Here is a 20,380-nt window from a genome sequence, read left to right on the forward strand (position 1 = left end):
CCAAGAGCAACCATGAACCTGTTGTGAAACTATGGAGGCTGGAGCAGAAAATCACAAAAATCACCTCAAGATTTAAAATTTTGAAAATACTCTGTTCAGCTCACTTGCTAAAGCAAGCTCTAAAGAATATGATATTTAAAGCTTCAGATAAATAGCTTGAGATTAGAATAACTTTTTATGTTATTTTGAAGCATTTGTGGAGCTGGCAAAGTAAGCTGGTTTGATATTATGCCCCTGGATCCTGACCTAAATATTACATCCAAGTCAACTAAGCAGGGAAATAATATAGGAAATGCTTCTTTTATTCTTTTTGCCTGCCAAATCGCAACCTCCTGCAATCAGGGTTGATTACAAACACCCAATTAAGAAGCATTTGGAACATGATCTGAACGCTAATCCTGTATTGTGTTCTTTCTTATACCCAATTATCAGCCTTAAGATGGTTATTATAGCTTAATTACCAGATTTACTTCTGGAACTCCTACAGAAACTGATATATGCGCATGTGTCTGTGCACTGCACACTCCTGTTTTAAATCTTTGTACATTCTATATTTCATACTTACACTCACAGAGACAGAAAAAATAGGAATATAACATAGCATATATATTAACAACCTCAAGATCTCTGTTTTCCACCAGTATTCTGCAGGCTGGTTCCTTGAAATCATTAGCATGCATAGACTGCAACAAGTTACAATTTAAGCAAACACATCTTTTTAAAACATATGGAGGAAAAGGTTGTTTAAATTAAATCAACACCAAGAAGCATAATCATACGAGAGGAAGGAGTCCAATTACTATATATTTCAGTTTGGAAAGAGAGACCCTGACCTTTTGTTCTGCCTTATAACAACTAATCTTGGCATCCTTGTTCACACCAGGCCTTGTGTGGTCTATATTATAAACATCACGGCTTTTGATGGAAAGCTTTCTCCTTATACCAATTTAACATCAAACTTTCCTCCAGCTCCATTGATTACAGGGAAATACATTAATACCAACAACTGTATTTTGCCTTCTGTTACACATACACTGCAGATCCTTTTTATTGCCAACGTAGTTGCATTCAGGCCTGCTGAAATCAATGAGACTATGCAAGTATGCCAATTTAAGTGGTTTGGGGATTATATTAAATTCATTACTATAGTATTACTACTGCTATATTAAAAGGTTCCCTTGGCTTATTCATCTATAATAAATGAAAGGAGATACCTGCTCACAAAGGAGGCACTAAGGGTCAGTATTGGGCTGTAATTTGACTAACACCTTTCCTTGCAAAAGCTCAATGTGGACAGGGCTACTCAGCAAAAAAGCCACTTAAACCGATTGACAATGGAGTCTATTCAGAGCAGTCAAAAGCTTGGATGAGCAACAAAAGAGTACTTATTGAAGCCAGTAATCAGGAGCACAATATAATTCCCAACTCCTTTCAACTCTCTCTTGCTCTCAGAGGCATATGAAAATTACTCTGAACTATCTTTAGAACCTCTTGTCTACAAAAGGCAAGCTGAGTCCTATAAAACAAAGGCATATCGTTTCTGCTGTTTTTAATGATCCACCAGAACCCCTCTTATTTGAATGCCTCGTGGGGTATAAAGTTCTCAGCATAATATATCTGGAAAAGAGGAAGACATAAGCCCTTTCCAGATGCTGGAGGTTGTGTGAGAGGGGGGACAGGATAACAAAGGCAGGCCCTGCATCTGCCACATACATGTCCATTTGAAGGTTGGAAGAGACTCCACATGTGTAAAACTTAGGGATCTTAAAAACTCTGCTTTTTCAGGGATCCTGCCCTCATGAAGCAGAGGTGAGGAACCTAGTCTCCTTCAGTTTGCTGGATCCTACTTCTATCAGCTCCAGCCAGCATGACCAATGGTGAGGGATGATGAGAACTATAGTCCAACAACATCTAGAGGGCCATAGGTTCCCCATGCTGGCACAGAAAGTGCTCATGGATAAGATTTGGCCCAAAGCTCAAAGGAACATGCCTACAGATCAGGTCCAGGGCATGCTGCCACAATCCTGCTCCTCCTCCCACACAATTAATTGTCATCCCAAAGTGACGATAAACATATGTGTGTATGTTTGTGATAGAGTGTGTGTAAAGTAAACCTGAAGTATGTCCAGAACATAGAAGAATGTAGATAATTTTGCATAAGGTTTTATGTATATGCATTATTGTTTAAGTCAAGTCTTTGTGCTTCTTTGCTGGAGCTTTAGACTACAAGGCTCAGGCCTTGATTGGCCAAGTCATGGGCAATACTTAATATCTGAAATGAAAGTTGCCAGCCTGCCTAAAATTAACACCCTCTTGGCTGGAAGCTCTTCCTTCTAACCCAAAGGAATGGGACTTGGCTGTCGCTACTCATTAGTAGCCCAACTTAATACACTGTAAACATTCACAAATTACACAGCAGTCTCTCTTGGAATCTTGCTGCATGATGGCTTAATCCACCACGGCAAGAATATCATTCTGGCTCTTGACATAGGACATTTCTATGCCATTGCTACCACTTCTGGGATGCAGCTGATGTCGGTATGGACATTATTTTAAATCAGGCTCCAGAAAACATGAAGGTGAGTGCTACATATTACACATAGCTCTGGTAGGCATAAGTCATTATGGCTGGTTCCATGTGATCTTTGGGACATGTATTCCAAGGCAAGCTCTAGGTTTGGGGAGGAAGACTTGAGTACAGTTCCTTTGCCCCCCTGCCCATAAGGGGCCCCTGCTTGACTTACCAGGCACAGAGATCAGCGAGGTGAAAGAGGGCTGTCTTTTTATTTGCCCTGCCCACACGTAGGGATGTTACATCAGGGACACTGGGAATGCAATAAAAGGATGGCTCACTCACTTGCTTAATGCAGCCACCGGGGGCACATCTAAGGTAGGCAGCTGCTGAGTAAGTGAGCCATTATTTCCCAATGCCCCCAAGGTAGTAACCAAAAGTCTTCCTAAAAAAGGAAAGTCTTTACAAAGCAGCAAAAGGCCATTAATAAGGTAGCAAGTCAGGCTTCCACTGGAAGGAAGTTCTAAGGCCTGGGATCAGCTACAAAGAAGTCCTTCTCCCTGGTCTCAATCAGATTTTTTAAAAATTTATTTTATTTATTGCATTTTTTTATACCGCCCAATAGCAGAAGCTTTCTGGGCGGTTCACAAAAAATAAGTAGAAAAGAACTCAGGGGTAGCAAGTGTCATTTCCCTATTTTGGAAATGTCTCACACTTAATCCTCAAACTGCATTTTATTTTTAGTTCTGTGTCCCAAGAACTACTGTATTTCAGTAGTTCTTGGGACCCAGAAGAGGTCTTCTGTTGAAGAGCTTAATAAGGTAATATAACCTGCTTTTAGTCACCTAATGGTTAAGCTGGCTCTGCACTTTCAAAACCTGAACACAATTTTGTTGTGAAATCATGAATGTTTAAAGATGTAAGAAATAAAATATTCTGAGCCTAATGGTAAAGTCGTAATAATCATCCTAGTTAGAAAGAGATTCACACAAAACCTAGCCCCATGTACATTACTATCATATGTGTAGGAACTCTGAATAAAAAACTGCCTCCAACAGCAGATGGAAAGCTTATTTTAAAATTATTTATCTTGAAATCATTAAAAATAGCAACATACCTATACATCTTATGGAGGACAAGTCAAAAGAAATTAGATCAACTCTGTTACCATCATCAGCCAAACTTTAATCTCATCAAAACATGAAATCAGGTTTGTTTGACAGGACCTATTTTTAAAAAATCAAGTTGACTGGCATTAATTACATTTTGTGTACGACATATAAATTGGAGTAGTGGTAGATAAATGCCAAGGACAGGTCAGCTAGACAACACAATACAGATTGCCTGATGAGTTGGGCCCATTCCAACAATGTGCTGAAAATAGCTAAATGTACAGCTCGGATTTAATTTGTAAAATGAGAGGTGGTGGAACTCAGCCTTATCTGATATTTATGCTCTCTGCCCTGGTAGCCTGTCAGACTTTCAAGGTGCAAAGGTTTTACATGGGGGTGAGGAGAGACTGCTGATGACAAATTAGTAGGGGTGTGCACGGACCCCCCGTTCCGCTTCTCTTCCAGATCCGCGATTTGCGGATCGGCCCACTTCGCTCCGCCCCCACTCCGCCTATGTCCGCTCCGCTCCGCTGCGGAGCTCCGGATCCGGATCGGAACTCCGTTCCCCCCCCCATAGGCTTGCATTAAGCTAATAAAGTATACAACATTTTTTCTGTGAAAGTTAGAAACCTCAAGTTTGGCACCATGACACCTCATGGATGTATACACACACACGCCAAGACTCAAGGCAATCCCATCATCCCCTGATTTTTGGGGAATTTATGAAAATCGGGCACCCCATTCACACCCCTTTCAATAGCTCCGTCAATTTGCACGTTAAAAACCTCAAACTCACCACCATGATAGCTTATCCAGGGATACACACGCACACCAAGACTCAAGGCAGTCCCATCATCCCCTGATTTTTGAGGAATTTATGAAAATCGGGCACCCCATTCACACCCCTTTCGATAGCTCCGTCAATTTGCATGTTAAAAACCTCAAACTCGCCACTATGATAGCTTATCCAGGGATACACACGCATGGCAAGACTCAAGGCAGTCCCATCATCCCCTGATTTTTGGGGAATTTATGAAAATCGGGCACCCCATTTGCAGACATGGACTGTTCTCTGACATTTGGACAGATAAAAAAAAGGGAAGTGGGCACACTCACAGATGCCATCTAGACCCACAATCATGCCAAGGTACAAGGCAATCCCATCATCCCCTGATTTTTGGCAGAGCTTAAAACTGCAGACAGCTCAATGGGGCCATTTCAAAGGAAATCCCAAGATGCCATGAATTGGGGAGTAGAGAGATCAACCTAAATATGAATCTTCTTCCACACTTGAAAAATGGATTTGGAACTTCCAAAAGTCTAATTGAGCGCAGGAAGGACTTCTCCCCTGAGTCAAAGCCAGACACAAACCATCCCTGCGAGGCGGGCAGGGGAGGAGGGAGGGAAGGCAGGCAGGCAGCAGACATTTCTGGGGGCATAAGGAAGTGAGCCAAGGATAATCCAGTAATGCATATAAAATGGAATAAATAAATAAATAAACAAAGGAGGGGTGGAATTAAAAGCAGCAGTGTTGCTGAATAAACAACAAGAAGAATTTTTTTAAAAAGGCTATATCTGTCTTTTACCAGTAAGGGGGTGGGGTGGACGTGCCCAGCCATTTGACTGGTCCTGTCTAGGTATCAGTCTTTTAAGAAGCAGACGCTCACTTCAACTCATGATACGCATTGCTCCACTGAGTTACTCTTTTGGAGGGCTCTGACGGCCCTCCAAGTACAGGAGAGTGAGGGCACGTCCACATGCCCTAGGGGAGCTCATCCCCTTGCACCACATGTATTCAGTTGTTCCCCAAAGTTAGGGTGGGTAGCACTGCTGTGTGTTTCCTATCTGTTAGTATGATTTCAGGTTGTGTTTCTGCATTTGGTGGAGCTACTGTTTTAAAAAAACACTGGGAAAACTCTGTTCAGAGTAGAAAGAGAAGTTTCCCAGAATCCCAAGTTACCCGTTTTGCCTATCCCCTCCTCCAACTTTGGGATCACGTGATCATGACCGGGAGTTGACTCTGCCCCTCAGCAACTGAAAAGGTAATCTTTTTCCCGCCTTTACCCTACTTTTTAAAAAATTCTAGCAAGCGAACCACACCACGCAGAGAGCTGAGAGTAGTCTCAAAATGACCCCCAGCCATGACTCTCTAAGTTTCAGAAAGATAGCTTCAAAAACAACACAGTTATCCCCTTTTCTTTTCCGCAATGCAATCCTATGGGCGAAATGTTTCAAAATGGCGATCGGAGCTGTCCGCGGAAAGAGGATCGCTCCGAAAATGGGCGCTTCTCTTCGCCTTGCTTCTAGGGGTCCACGGTCCGCTTCTACTCCACCTCTGGGCAAGGCGGAGCAGGCCAATTCACTTTTGATTCTCTGGTTCTAATTGGAGTGGAGCACATGCCTACAAATTAGCATAAAATTAGTATATGCTAATTTATATATGTGTATATTTAAAATTTAGAAATGATTATTATAATTTAAATAGAAATGCAGTAGATCTCACTATAGTGCTGAAGGCTGAGACCAGGGCAGGATTTACACTATAGCTTTAAAATGGTTTATAACACTAGTGACAAGTGTTGGGGCCCAGGAAACACTCCATATACAGTTTTCAAACTGGTTTTGGACAGGGCAGTCCTTCAAATAGAGGCTAGTCCACTGGCAGCTCTTCAAACAGAAGACTGTCCTCTGTAAAAGAGGACACCTGGCCACCCTATCTTGTTCAGCTTCCCTTGTTTTCCCACAGTATTGGAGTCTTCTACCCCTTGCCACATGTATTCGGCACATGCAGAATACACACCATACACACAAGCATTTGCTGAAGCTGATGACAGTGAGCTTGGGTGGGAAAGTGAGAACTCACAGTACATTTGAGTTGAATTGTGGTTTGAGCAGGGTATTGAAGCATATATTAGAACCATTTCACCATATGCCAAACCCTGCATGGATTCCCCCAACCCATATTTTCAACATGCCAGTTTGACCAAGTAACTTGGTCTTGAATTAATGCATAGACCATAATTCAAATATGATTATGAGTGAATGCCCCTCATGTACTTCTTTTTAACAACACGTCTTCTTTTGTCCCTAAAGTGGTCATGGTTCTCTTCCCCTCCAAATCTATTTTGGACTGCTTCCATTATGTCTGAAAGCCCTTTTTCTTGAGAATTTTATGTAGACTGGTTTACAGCAGAATTGTGTTATCCATATTTCTGCAGGATAGTAAAGATACCGAATAGATTTCCTGTTAACAGTTATAACTGCAGCATCTGTTTTTTATTTTAATCCATCTACTTTATGTAAACAAACATATTTTGTAATAGCTGTTTTTTTGAAAACACACACACACACTAAAGACGGTAATTGATAGCAATCCTTGTACAGCTCTAATCTAAGCCATGTAACTAATCCCTGTTAAAACCAATTTGAAGAACAATTAACTATCAAACCCTTCTTTCTACACTTTCAATGTTTCCAAATCTGAGTGAAATTTTCTGTTTGAACTGATCCGACAACAGAACATGCACACTCAGTAATTGTCAAACAAGGACGATACTGCTTTCTGCATATCTAAATTATGGCCAATTAAACAAGCTCAGTAATGACAACTTCTGTGACATTGTGCCTGTGCAAGTCCTGTAAAACAATACTGTTAACTTTGGAAACAAGAGTCAATCATTTATTAGGAAGGAAACCACTATTTGGCTTTCTCCAGCCACCCTGTCCACCTTTCCAAAAACCTTGTCTTCTGAAACTTCACATTCATTTTCTTAATGTTTTTAACCTAGTGTCTGTGAAATTTTTATTGCTCCCTAGCTGACGACATCTGATCTGAATGTAACCACACACCTCTTCGCTCAGCAGTATTTGTCACAAGCCATTATAAATTATCATGTTGATAGTTTGCATTGCTGGGAAACCGGAAAAGTTCCATAAATTCAAAGCACTGTGAATCAGTGGCATTCTTGTTTATTATCTAGATATAAAGTTTTACAAGACTACATGCACGCAGTAGGATATTAGAGCAAACAAATGGAGCTTCACCCCAAAATCATTTGCTACAGGCAACGCACGTGAAAAAAATAGGTAATAAGCCGACGTTTCATCTTTTCCTCCATTCATTTTTAACTATATTCTGTCTCTTCACAAAGACGAACTATTAATAATAAATGTGTTTGCAATAATACACAATAATCATGAGGCACATCACATTTGTCTTTTGCAAGACGGTCCTGAATTCTGGATGCAGTCCACTTAAGATAGCATACAAGTCCAGCTATTGTTCAAAGTGGTACAGTTATTACTAATAAAAAGTGGTTATCATTATTATTATTTAAAAGCCTGATTATCATATGTGATACTTAGAAATTTTAGGCTGTCGTTTTGCAAACTCCATTGATTACATCTACTTCCAGAGAGCTTCTTAGATTGTTTTGTCTCTATTTTTACTAGTATGATTAATTAATTATGATTATAAGTTTATTCCTACAAAGATGAAAGATGGCTACCCTTTCTGTTCCCCACCCACTACAGCCAGCGTGGGGAGAACTGTGCTGGCTGGTGTTATGAGCTCACAAATACAAGCTTGTAGGAAGTGAAAGAGGGCATTCCTGGGGTTGGGGAGGGAAGGATCCTGGGGATGTGGGACTATGAGGTATCTCCAGCCGCCTGCCCTCCCCTTCCTCAAAACCTCGACTAGATGGTTGAAATTGCCCAGCTAGCCATAATGCAGAGCAGGAAGTGCAACACTCCTGCCGCTCAGCATTGGATACTTGGAAACCTCTGAGTTTGGTGGCTTATGAATAGCCAGGATGCATCCCATAGGATTGTACCCTTAGAACATAAGAACATAAGAAGAGCCCTGCTGGATCAGACCGAGGGTCCATCTCGTCCAGCACTCTGTTCACACAGTGGCCAACCAGCCATCGACCAGGGATGAACAAGCAGGACATGGTGCAACAGCACCCTCCCACCCATGTTCCCCAGCAACTGGTGCACACAGGCTTACTACCTCGAATACTGGAGATAGCACACAACCATCAGGGCAAGTAGCCATTGATAGCCTTCACCTCCAGGAATTTATCCAACCCCCCTTAAAAGCCATCCAAATTGGTGGCCATCAGTAGTGAGTTCCACCCTTACTCTAAGGCAGGGCTATGCAACATGACACCCTTCAGATGGACTACAACCCCCTTAAGTTCTAATCAGCAAGTCCGATGGACAAGAGTTATGGAAGTTGTAGTTCAAAATGTCTGATCTAAGAGGACTTAAGTTCTTTGTTTTGCCATCATGAAGGAGAAATTGCCCATTCAAAACTTTTAATTCTTTCCTCAATTAATATTAGGATGGAACTACATGTTGTGAAGCAAATCCCAAGTGCCTGTTTGCTTCATAATGCTAATGCAGACAGAGGGAAAGACATCAGAAGAATCAGCCCTCACAATCCCTTCCTGTCCAATTTTAGCCTGTTTTTCCCTAGCCAGGCTCCAAGACTAAAAGTAAACCCAACACAGGAAAAAAATGTCTTGAGGGGGACATTTAGAGATGAGAATGAGTTGGTGACAGAAAGTTTCAGCACAATCTGCTGATCTTTCCTACAAAAGTAACATGTAGATTCACACTTCTAGTATCTCGTGCAAACTCATGTGTCTCCAGATGCAAAGAATGCTGGATTTGGACTTGGAAGATCTAGATTTCACTTGTGCAAGCATTCCCATCACTGCAAAACTAAATACGGACATGGGCCCTTAATTCAGAATTTGGGGCAAATCACTATCTCTTAGGGAAGAAGGGTTATAGCTCAGTAGCAGACCACATCATTGGCATGTAGGAGGTCTTACATTCCTTTCCCAGCATTTCCAGGTAGGATTGGAAAAATCCCTGCCTGAAACCATGGAGATCCACTGCCAGTCAACATTGGACTACATGGATCAATGGTCTGACTCAGTATAAGGCAGCTTTCTATGTTGCTATGGTCTCTAATCTACATCTGTACAATGTGCCTGACTACAGTTTCCAAAGAAAAACTTTTTCTGTACAAAAGTTCTGTAGTGCAACAGAGGAAGTAAGTAGCCCATTCCCACTGCCCTGGGCGCCTCTCTGTTCAGCATCTGCTTGGAAGGGGTGAGTACACAGGGCAGCTTCTGCCACTATCAGTAGCCTGCCTGGCTTGAAACCTCTCAGGCTGAATGGCAAACAGTGGCAGTGGCTGCATTTAATAGGCATCTCTTTCAGCTGCTTCTATGGAAGCAGCTTAAAGAGGACTCAGTGGGTGCTGCTAGGGCTTGCCTGTCTCTCCTCAACAGAAGAATCATAGACTCATAGAATAGTAGAGTTGGAGGGGGCCTGTAAGGCCATCGAGTCCAAACCCCTGCTGAATGCAGGAATCCACCTCAAAGCATCCCTGACAGATGGCTGTCCAGCTGCATCTTGAATGCGTCTAGTGCAACAGAGGAACCAGGGATAGGGAGGGGGTAATGGGAAGGGAGGAGAATTTTCTTCCTCTTTTTCTCCCAATCCCTCAACTAACTGCTCATATTTGCAGGTTCTGACTTGTTAATCATCACTGTGGTTGGCAGGGGGGAACCCTTGGGGGCTGACCCAGGCAAGAACTTAACACTGCTGTCTGAAAGGTCAGCCAGTCATTCTGCCATGCAGACCATTGGCCTTGTTGGGAAGAAAGGGACAAGGAAGGTGAGAACTCCCAGTGGGGCAAGCCAGGATGTGGAGACCAGGCAAAGAAAGGGTTAAGGGAAGAATGGGTTGCCAGAGAGAGGCAGAGTCCTCTGACCTAGGGAGGAAGAGTATGTGGGTTTGGGGAGACAAAGAGTATCTGAGAGTGGAGGAGGGGGAGAGTGAGGGGAAAATGCAGCTCCCAAGCCAAGGCGCGGGACATGTAGAGAAAGTGCCAAGGCTGAAACTAGCTGGGCCCAAGCCAGGAGCAGAGGCTGGTGAAAGGAAGAAAGACAGAGGCAAGACCCTGGGGTGGAAGCAGCTAGAGGCAATGAGGGAACCAGAGTTGTATGAAGTGAGGTGGTACATAGTGCCGGCAGACACAGGTGCATAGGAAGCTGCTCTATACTAGGGCTAGACCTACACTACTGCTTATTAGATTGTAAGCCTATGCGGCAGAGTCTTGCTATTTACGGTTTTACTCTGTACAGCACCATGTACATTGATGGTGCTATATAAATAAATAAATAAATAATAATAATAATAATTATAGCGGTATTGAAGGGCAATGATAACTGTTGGGGCACATTGCATTTGTTTGACTAGGCAGGAGCAGGGCCATGGACTCCTACAATGTGGCGCTTCAACAGAACAATCATCATAATTTTCCAATGGCTTGGTTTAGACTTACATGCTTAGCCGCTGAAATCAATGGTACAAGCCCTGACTAACATATTTATTTATAATACTTCTATATGCTTGATATAATGAAACTCTAGGTGGTTTATATTAAAAGGAATATATAATACAATATATGAACAATATTATCTAATAAGTTATTAAAAACATTATAGCAAAGACAACAATAAAGCAGGCCAGTGTTATGGTCCCTTACAGGTCAAGGAAAACCTGTGTGAACAAATACATTTTTGAGAGGTGTTTGAAATTTGTCACTGTTTCTGCTCTTGAACCACATTTGGAAGAGTCCTGTTGATTTCCCATTGATTTGTCCCATTGTTTTCAGGGGGTCTACTCTGGACTAAGTTCAGATCCAACCCAATATCCTCATAACTCTTTAATATTATGGGTAAAACCTGAAGGGCAGAAGCAATTTAATTCCTACAATACAACATTAATCTCTTCCAATGCATTTGCATTTCTGTCAGATGTGCCTCCTCAGATATATTAATTTGTTGCTTCTTATTTCTGCCTGCAGATAAATATTTTTATTCATTTACAGTGCTGTATTTTTGAAAACTAAAATAGTAACACGCTGGATTGCAGTATTACACCCATTATCCATGCAGCTGTAATAATAAACTGAAAATCTAGAGTTAGGAAATCATAGATTGCTTAACATTTAAAATCCCATGACGTTTTGACTGCTACATTAATGTATTGCCTCACCGCCCAAGATTTGGTGAAAGGAATATGAATTTCTTAAGAGCGCATGGAGCCTTGAGACCTAATAGAGTTTTGAAAGTTTCCTATGAAGAAATAAATTTGTTCTACAAATACGCTCCTAAGGGTTTGGCACAAATCCCCTTGGATTTAATGGTCATGGAGTGGAAGTCAAAGAATCTGGATTTTAAAGAGGGCACAAAATAACACAGGAAGCATTTAAGTCATTCAACGAAAGGCCAATTTAAAGTGTTCTGTCTATCTAGATTCGGCCCATAAAATTACTCCATCTTTGCCTGACAACAAAACAGCCCAATTAGAGAGGCAAAAAAGAGAAGACGTTAATTAGGTGGGTTTCAAAGACTTGGATGGAACAGAACAAATGTTGTATAGAAGGGAGGAAACACACTATGCCCAAAGGCATTATACACCTAGGACAAGCCATAAAAGTTTTTAGGTATTTCAGTTCTGCATACATTGATCTAATGTATTTATAAATTATAAATGATAACTGCATTTATCATGTTATTATTACGTTAGTGTGTAGCATTTCTGAATAAGCACTTTGCAAACATTAAAATATTGATATTAAAATGTATTTATTAGAACTGCAAAAGAGGATGCTATTCAGATTTCTAAGGGTCTGTTCAAACACTTCTAAGAGTCCGTTCAAGCAACTGCTTTTAACATCTCTGCAACCATGAGGGTTAGAAACTATGGTGGCAGTGAATTTCAGAACTGCAGAGTTGAAAATACTAACTCCCCCAAGTTGAGAAATCCATATTCCATTATGCGTTGTGCCCAAAACCACTCAAATTCACATCAAAAACATCAAGGAGTTGACTTCTTACCAATCAGCCCTTCCTTCCAATTCCTCCCCACACTCCTTTCAACCAAACTTACCTTTTGTGAAAGGATGGAGAAACAGGTATTGGGGAGAAATCTCTGGAGATGATGATAAATTCCTGGAGGAGAAGGCTATCCTTCAATGGCTACTAGTTGTGATGGCTACATGCCACCTCCAGTATCAGAGGCAGTATGCCTATGTACACTCGTGGCTGGGGAACATGGGCACAAGAGTGCTGTTGCACTCATGTCCTGCTTGTGGGCTCCCATGGCTAGATGGTTCCTAATGGGTAAACAAAATGCTAAACTGGATGGACCATTGGTCTGATCCAGCATGGCTCTTATGTTCTTAATATAAATATGAAATAGTCTAAAAGATTATAACAGTGTGGTTTCATTTCTGACCACAAAATATCTGCTTAAAGAAGAGGCTTTATACTGTTTTCATGAGAATTTCGGCCTGGGACTTTGATGTCCCTCTAAAGGAAAGCAGTTGCCACCTGGAGAGTAGCCACCAATAATACCTCCCTCGCTATTCATACGTGCTGTAAAGAAGGCCCTTGTAGAAATCATGATGGAAGACAGTCTTAAAACAGCCTTCTCCAACCTGGTGCCTCCAGATATTTTTGACTACAGTTTCCATTAGTCCAGACAGCATAGCCAAAATCTGGAGTGTGCCAGTTGGGGATGGAGGCCGTAATACAGTGGTTCTCAACCTTCCTAATGCCGCGACCCTTTAATACAGTTCCTCATGTTGTGGTGACCCCCAACCATAAAATTATTTTCTTTCTTCTCTACACGATTCATTGTCATGGGATGGTTTGCTAATGAAAATAATACATAACAATAGCTTTAATAATACAAAAGATGATACATGACATAGTTCAGTCAATACAGTTTCCTAAGACCATCGGAAATATGTGTTTTCCAATGGTCTTAGGCGACCCCTGTGAAAGGGTCGTTCGACCCCCAAAGGGGTCCCGACCCACAGGTTGAGAACCGCTGCCGTAATACATCAAAATATCCAAAATATATCCAATATCCCAATATATCCAAATTTCCATGATATCCAAATTTGTTCACACATGCATCCCAGTTTTGTTTAGAGCAGGGGTAGGCAACTTGGTGCCCTCCAGATGTTTTGGATAACAATCCCCATCTTCCTTTACCATTGGCCATGCTGGGCTGTTGGGAGTTGTAGTCCAAAACACCTGGAGGGCACCAGATTGTTTCTTCCTGGTTTAAAGCATAGCCTACTGTCCTTTGATAAAGCCAGTGACTCTGTTCAGATGACATGTTAAGCCACGGTGGTTAAGCATTTTGAGCTAAAGATTATGACTTAGCATGTCATGTGAACCATTCCTAACTATGGTGGTGATATAACCATGGTTTAAACACACTCACTAACCATTTGCTGCAAAAGGATTAGCAGCCTAACCATGGCTTAGCGTGTTGTCTGAACAGGCCTAGTATAGTTAAGTGGTAAGGGTTGTTTATTATATAGACCCAAGTCTTTTGAGTTCAAATCCCCATTCAGAATCAAAATCATGGACTAGCCTTGTACAAATCACTGCCTTCCATCCCTGTCTGTAAAATGGGCGCATTATGAACTTATGTCACAGGGTTCTTTTGATGGTGACAAAGGTTTTGTTCAAGCATTCACAACTTGAGATAGCTTAGTCCCCTCACCATATTTCCTCACATGGGGATTTTGAAAGCACTCCCACGTTAAAGTTATGTTTCCTGTCAGGATTTATTACCTCAGAGAGAAAGCTAATTCTCAGGCCTTCTGTCTGAAGTAGTACATTTTGATATAAGGAATGAGTTCACCCGGGCTCACTTTTATACAATCAACTCCACACATGAAAAGTGAGCTTTGTGAGAAGACGGTACCACTTTAGACTGTGAACATTTTAATCAGAATTAAGTATTAGCAAGCACTTTTCATGCCACATCAAGTGTAATAAATATCTATCAGTCCACCCCTCATACCAAGAGAAGCCTTTTCCCCGGGCTGATCCAGCAACTCAAAATGACAACTCAAAAACAATTTCTATTATCTCATTTTAGCAAACTTCCCCCTCCCCCTGATCCCACAGAAATATTTGCCCTACTTACTGTACTCGCATAGCAAACACATACATAATTGTTACACCCATAAATCCATTATTATGTCACAGGAATGTACAGCCTCTCACATCAAACAAAAAATGAATGAACTACAACTTCATGCACTGCAACTTCTTTTTCCTTAAGCATTATGGTTTTTCTAAACCAGAATTATAGTTAGTGGTCCCCAATTACAAACATAGAAGCTAATGCTTATTTCTCTCCTGCTCTTCCTGCACAGACATTCCAGCCCCTTCCTGTCACTGAACGGCTGAGGGGAAAGTTTCAAAGGAAATAGTTTCTAATGCATCCATGTTTCCAGCAAAAGAGACAGCAGGATTACAAGATTATACCTCAAACAAATTTCTAGGGTGCCTGACATGCAGTAAGCACTTGATTTAATATCATTACCACAAACATATGATCTAGTCTGGATTCAAATCTCTCAAGGATTCACTTTCCACACACAGTTTTGCGCTCATCAGCTGTTCTATATCCCCACCCACCCCCAATAAGACACTGTAGATGTTTTTGACCACTAGATGGTGCTATGGTTCCCTTAACAGACCATCTCACTTACTTGCACTCTCTGTCCTCCAAATCAAAGTGAGGATTGAAGTTGATCATAATTCTCTGGTACGGTTGAGGAGCTTGAATCAGCCATTCACATTTTTGGCTTGGATGATAAGTATTAGGGTAGCCAGGAGAGGTGAGATACCCGGGCTCTACGATTTTAATATTTTCACCACATTTATCTGCAATTAAAAACAAACACACATTCAGGCCACACTGTTCAATTGATCAATGAAATAACTATATAACATTTCATTCAGCATTCCAGCTCTGGATAATGAACTACGTTTTTCATGACATTTTTGCAAACACTATTTTTGGTATATAATTTACAGAAAACAGAAGGTTTTGTGGCAGATGGAACCTTCAATCATCATCTCCATACAGGCATTAGCTCTTGTTTCATATTATGTGTGTGTGTGTGTGTGTGTGTGAACAAGATAGCTTTAATAATGTATTTATCCAAACAAAGCCTTTGATACTTTAAAGCATTCCTATAGCTGATGCCAGCAATGTCTAATAGGGTTCTGCACAATACTTAATTATTGCAGGAAACTGTAATGCCATTAAGTAACAAGTTTTCAATGGAGAGTGGCTCAGAGAGCAATGATATGCTGTCTGACCCCTCTCCTTAGCTTTTTGATGATAAGCCTGCTCTATGTCATTTGACAGCAGACCTTGTCTTCCTAGAACCCTTCTTGTTTACAGCAACCTTTCCTTTTTATTTTATCAGCTCTTAAATCTAAGCAAGCTGAAGTCATCTGTGCTCTTCAGAACCAGACTATCAAAGAACAAAGTACATGTGTTGAAGCAGCAATGGTTGTTTACTCCTTTAAGGAAGTCCCCACCACCACCACCTACACTGCTCAGAGAGCAGATAAGAGTAGTAGAAAAGAAAGCAAAGCAAAGCAAAGCAAAACAACCTTTATTTCTAATTACAAAACTGTTGAGTTAGTTGCCTAGTCTTCCAAGTGCTCCTCTCATGTAGAGCCATGTTACGATTAAAGATAAAGAATTATTGAAAGGTGAAAAAGAAGTAAAGTAATCCCACCTCCAAGGTCACTTGTTCCATTTCTTTGTGTAGGTTTGCATTGTCACTTTTAATTATTATTTACTTCTTTCTTACTATACAGCTTCAGCCCATGAAACTTTGCTCAAATATGTTTTGCTAACATCAAATAAATAGGCAATCGTTAATAAATGACATACTGGCATACATCACTTTTTCCTAATAATGGCATACACAATTTGATATTCTGTATCTAATAGAATTCTTGGGAAATGAAAATGGCATTACTTGTTCTCAACATTAAGTTATAAATGTGTAGAATTTTATTATAGGAAAACTGGGTCAGTTGGAAATGAAAGATAAAGTACACATCAAAAATGCATAAACAACTGCCATTATAGGAAACATTAGAAGAAAATGAGATAAGAGTATAATATGGGGTTGGGGTTTTTGTTGTTGTTGTTCAATTAATTATTATTTCTGAGTTGGTTATAAGCTACTATTTATTTCTGCTCTGGCAGTCTTCATAGCATGTCTCTTTCCAGAGAACAAAAGATGTTGCAACTGAGAGTTCAAAATCTACAGCCAATGATATTCATCTTCAAGCTGCCTGCATGTGGTTTCAGAGACAATCTCGCATGATTTGCAGTGTGTAGCAGACTTGGAAAATGATCCCGCCTCATTAAGTCCACTCTAGTTCTAGGCAAACAACATGGCAGAATCTGGCATCTGTTAAATGAGTGAAATAAACCAGTACTGTTGCGAGTCACTTGACAGAGTCACTCCAGGAGACATTTAGGTGGGCTCACTACTAACAGTGCTTTAATCGGTAACTCCTGGGAAAGTGATAGTATAATAAGATAATGCGGGGAGCTGCTAGACTCCTGGGCTCTGTGAAATCTCTCTTGCACTTGATTAAGAGGAGCAGTTTCTAACGACTTTGGACCATTAGTCCTAAATAAGGTTAATGAATTAATTTAGCAGACACTAGTACTGGACAGAGGTAGATGTGGCATCTGTGGGTCTGCTAAGCTGCAGAAGAGGCGACTCTAACAAGGCTATTACATTATGCCTATAACTGCTCAGACTCAATGACAGCTTCATAGCTTCTTCCTTGCAGCTCTTCCCATGCACTTAAGAGAATGATATTACTTGTAATAGCACAAAGGCACTCGGCACATCTCATTCCACTTTATGTCTCTAGTTCTTCCCTCCTTATTTACTCATCTCCATTAACTCAGCGCTGCTCATGAATCGATGAAGACATACAGCGTGATCCTGTTATCTATGCAAAGAAAGACTTCAGATTGAAAGACGAGGTCTAGTTAACTACACCCTTCAAAAAGATTAGGCCAAACTGGATCATCAGGTAAGATTCTCAATGAATGATGTGTAAATAAATGCTTCCTTTACAACGTCTCTCCCACCACCATTACCACCCCAACCTGGGTCATGATAACAGAAGGAGTAGAGGAATAACTTATTTCTTGTTAAATTAGCCAACCTCCTAAGAATATATTGGAAAAAGATTAACTCTCATCATAAAGTGTGATCTAAATCCCTTCCTGTATAACACACTCCACTTGTGTCCTCTTATTAAAACGATATACCATTCTAAATGGAGGATGCTCCCTTCTTTTAATTACTTTGATTGAAATCCTAGTCGGACTAAAAGCAAATATTCGGTAATTAGCTAATAATAATTGCTCAGTATTTTTTTCCAGGAAGGAAAAACCCAAAAGAACTTCTTTTTCATATTTATAGGTTAAATGTCAACCATTCTCAGAGTTAGACCTCTTCAAAAACTGCATAATTTAGGGAGATGTTGTGGGTGCCATAGCACCACTGGATGAAGGAGGAAGCCCTCATTGTTCTGAAGCTGCTATCAAGGGCTAACTCAAAGCCAGTTATAAAGTCTGTGCAATGAGATTTCGCTCTTAGGGCTGTTGCCTATGAATAACACCTTAGATTCTTCTAGGTCGACACAGCAAGTGAGCTCTAGCCCTTTTATTTTGGTATAGAGATGGAGGAGGAAAAAGACTGGAAAAAAGGTGCCTGCAGGTAGGTAGTTACAAAAGACGGCCAAATATATCTCCCTTAACTTCCAGACCCTCCCCACCAAAAAGCCTTGCCTTTTGAAGTACTTGATATCAGCCCATTTTAAAAAGGGAAGAAACATTCAAATAATTGGCTATCCTGACCTTGTGAAAACCACGGTTCTGCCTTATTTGCATTGGGTATCAAACTGAAAAGGAGGGGATGGTAGACAATGTGGGATGAATGGGCGTAACTCTTTTTTTTTTTTTTTTTTACTGATTTAACTTGTTTAATGATTTTACTGACGTTCTCCTTTACCCAATGTCTCAGTCGCTGCCTAACGCCTGTTTTATGGCTGGCTTAACCTATCAAGGGCTCAGGTGAGCAGCCCTGCGCGTGCAACTACTTGGATGCACCTGAAAGCAGCGGTGTGTCACTTACCACTCTTCAAAGCCCTGCCAAGCGCGACGCTGAGGGCTGCCCAATGCAGGAAGAGTCCCCAGCCCATCTTCCTTTCTTAGCACAGAAGGGACTGAAGAAAGAAGAGAACACAATATCCCGTCTCGGCAGACAATCCCTTTTAGATCTTAAATCCTCCGGTAGGGCCGTTGAAAAAGATCAGAAAGCGGGCTGGGTCGCAGCTCAGGGGCGGCAGCAGCAGCAGCAGCAGCAGCAGCAACAAGAGTCCCGTCGGTAGCAAGAGGCGCTTCTCTGTTTCGCGTGTGTATCTCCTCAAGTCTCCCGCATCCTGTCATTGAGCTCCGGTTTCCTCTGCCTTTTCCCACACTTGTTCCCTTGCAGGCGTCACTGCCTTTGCCATTTCCAAACAGACTTTAAAAAAACAAAACAAAACACCACTGTGGAAAAACTAACAAGGAAGTCACAGCCGGAGAGGGGAAGAGGGGTGGTGGTGGTTGGGTGGGTGTGTTGTGCGGGCGGGGGGAGAAATCCTCTGCGTCTCGCTCCTCTCAGCTGGTTGCAAAACTCTCCAAAAGAAGCGGGGCTCACCGGGGAGCGCTGGGTGCCTATCTGTTGCGTGGAAGAAGGGAAAGCAACGATGGTGAAGCAGCAGGAGACGGAGGCGACTTTTTGCCCAACTTCATCCCGCCCTCCCGCCCTCTTAACCTCTCGATCCGCTCGCGGGTCACGGAAGGAGAGAGGCAGAGGCGTCTTCTTCGTCCCGAGCGATCCCTTTTGGGAAGGCGGATCCGCTCGCCGGCGGACCCGAGAGGCGCGCGATGCCCGCTCCCTGCGCTCGCCCTGACGGCTGGTGAGCGCGTTGCAAAGCGGCGGTGGGCTTGGCAGTCCTTCCCCGCAAGCCACTAAGCGCGGGGACACCGCCTCTGCCTGCGGTAATCCAGCCTGTTATTGGCGGTGGGAGAAGGGAGCAGAAGTACCAAGCGGCCAGGCGGCGCCTTCCCGCAGCCTGAGGAGGAGAAGCGCAACTCAGTGGCAATAAGAGCGGAGCCGCCGACGTCTCCGAAGCCCCGAGTCCCCTCCCCCTGCCCGCCCCCTCCCCACCTCCCTGAAGGAAGGATCAACAAACAACAAACAGAGCAAGCCAGAGAGCCCTGAAATTCACCCGGGGGTGGCTGGCAAGCGGAGAAGGGGTGGAGTGGCTGGCGAGGAGCAGGGGGAGGGACGGGCCGAGAGGAGGAGGAGGAGGAGGAGGGCGGCCGGAGCGCGCCGGCAAGGAGAGGAGCCGCCGCCTCCTCCTCAGCTCTCCGTGCGCCCCGGGAGGAGCGGGAAGTCTCCACGCGCCAGGTGAAGCCGAGGGAAGCGGGCAGGGCGTGAGGTGGAGGCGGCAGGCAGTTCGGCCGCTGAGCCTTCGTTGAAGGGGCTCGCCCGTGGACGACCGCCCCATCCTGGGCCACCCACCTACCAACGCTCCCCGCTGCTATTACGGAAGGACAACTCGCCGTCCGGGGTCACTCCCTTTTTCCTTCAGTGTAAGATGGACCGTCCACATAGGCGGAGGCGGAGACGCTTTAGCTATCGAGCCCGACTGGCGATCCCTTTAGCTACGTACTGCCTGCCTCGAACACGGTTCGAAGCAGCTCTCCAAGGTGTCCTGTTACCTGGAGATGCCTGGTGCCTCGCAACGTCCAC

The 20,380-nt window shown here is 42.6% G+C and overlaps 1 protein-coding gene across 2 annotated transcripts in view; it reads right to left on the reverse strand.

The window, feature by feature from the left end:
- The window catches only part of NRP1 (neuropilin 1), a 164,209-nt gene extending 144,502 nt beyond the window's left edge, over positions 1-19,707 (reverse strand). For both annotated transcript variants that reach the window (XM_063125448.1, XM_063125441.1), the window contains exons 1-2: positions 18,713-19,707; positions 15,233-15,407 (exon numbers count right to left, since the gene is read on the reverse strand). In XM_063125448.1, coding sequence (XP_062981518.1) covers positions 15,233-15,407; positions 18,713-18,779 — 242 coding nt within the window. In that variant the 5' untranslated portion in view covers positions 18,780-19,707. The remainder of the gene's footprint in view (positions 1-15,232; positions 15,408-18,712) is intronic.
- Positions 19,708-20,380: the final 673 nt, after the last annotated feature.

This window comes from Elgaria multicarinata, chromosome 1 (assembly GCF_023053635.1).
Source record: "Elgaria multicarinata webbii isolate HBS135686 ecotype San Diego chromosome 1, rElgMul1.1.pri, whole genome shotgun sequence".
Taxonomy (NCBI): domain Eukaryota; kingdom Metazoa; phylum Chordata; class Lepidosauria; order Squamata; family Anguidae; genus Elgaria; species Elgaria multicarinata.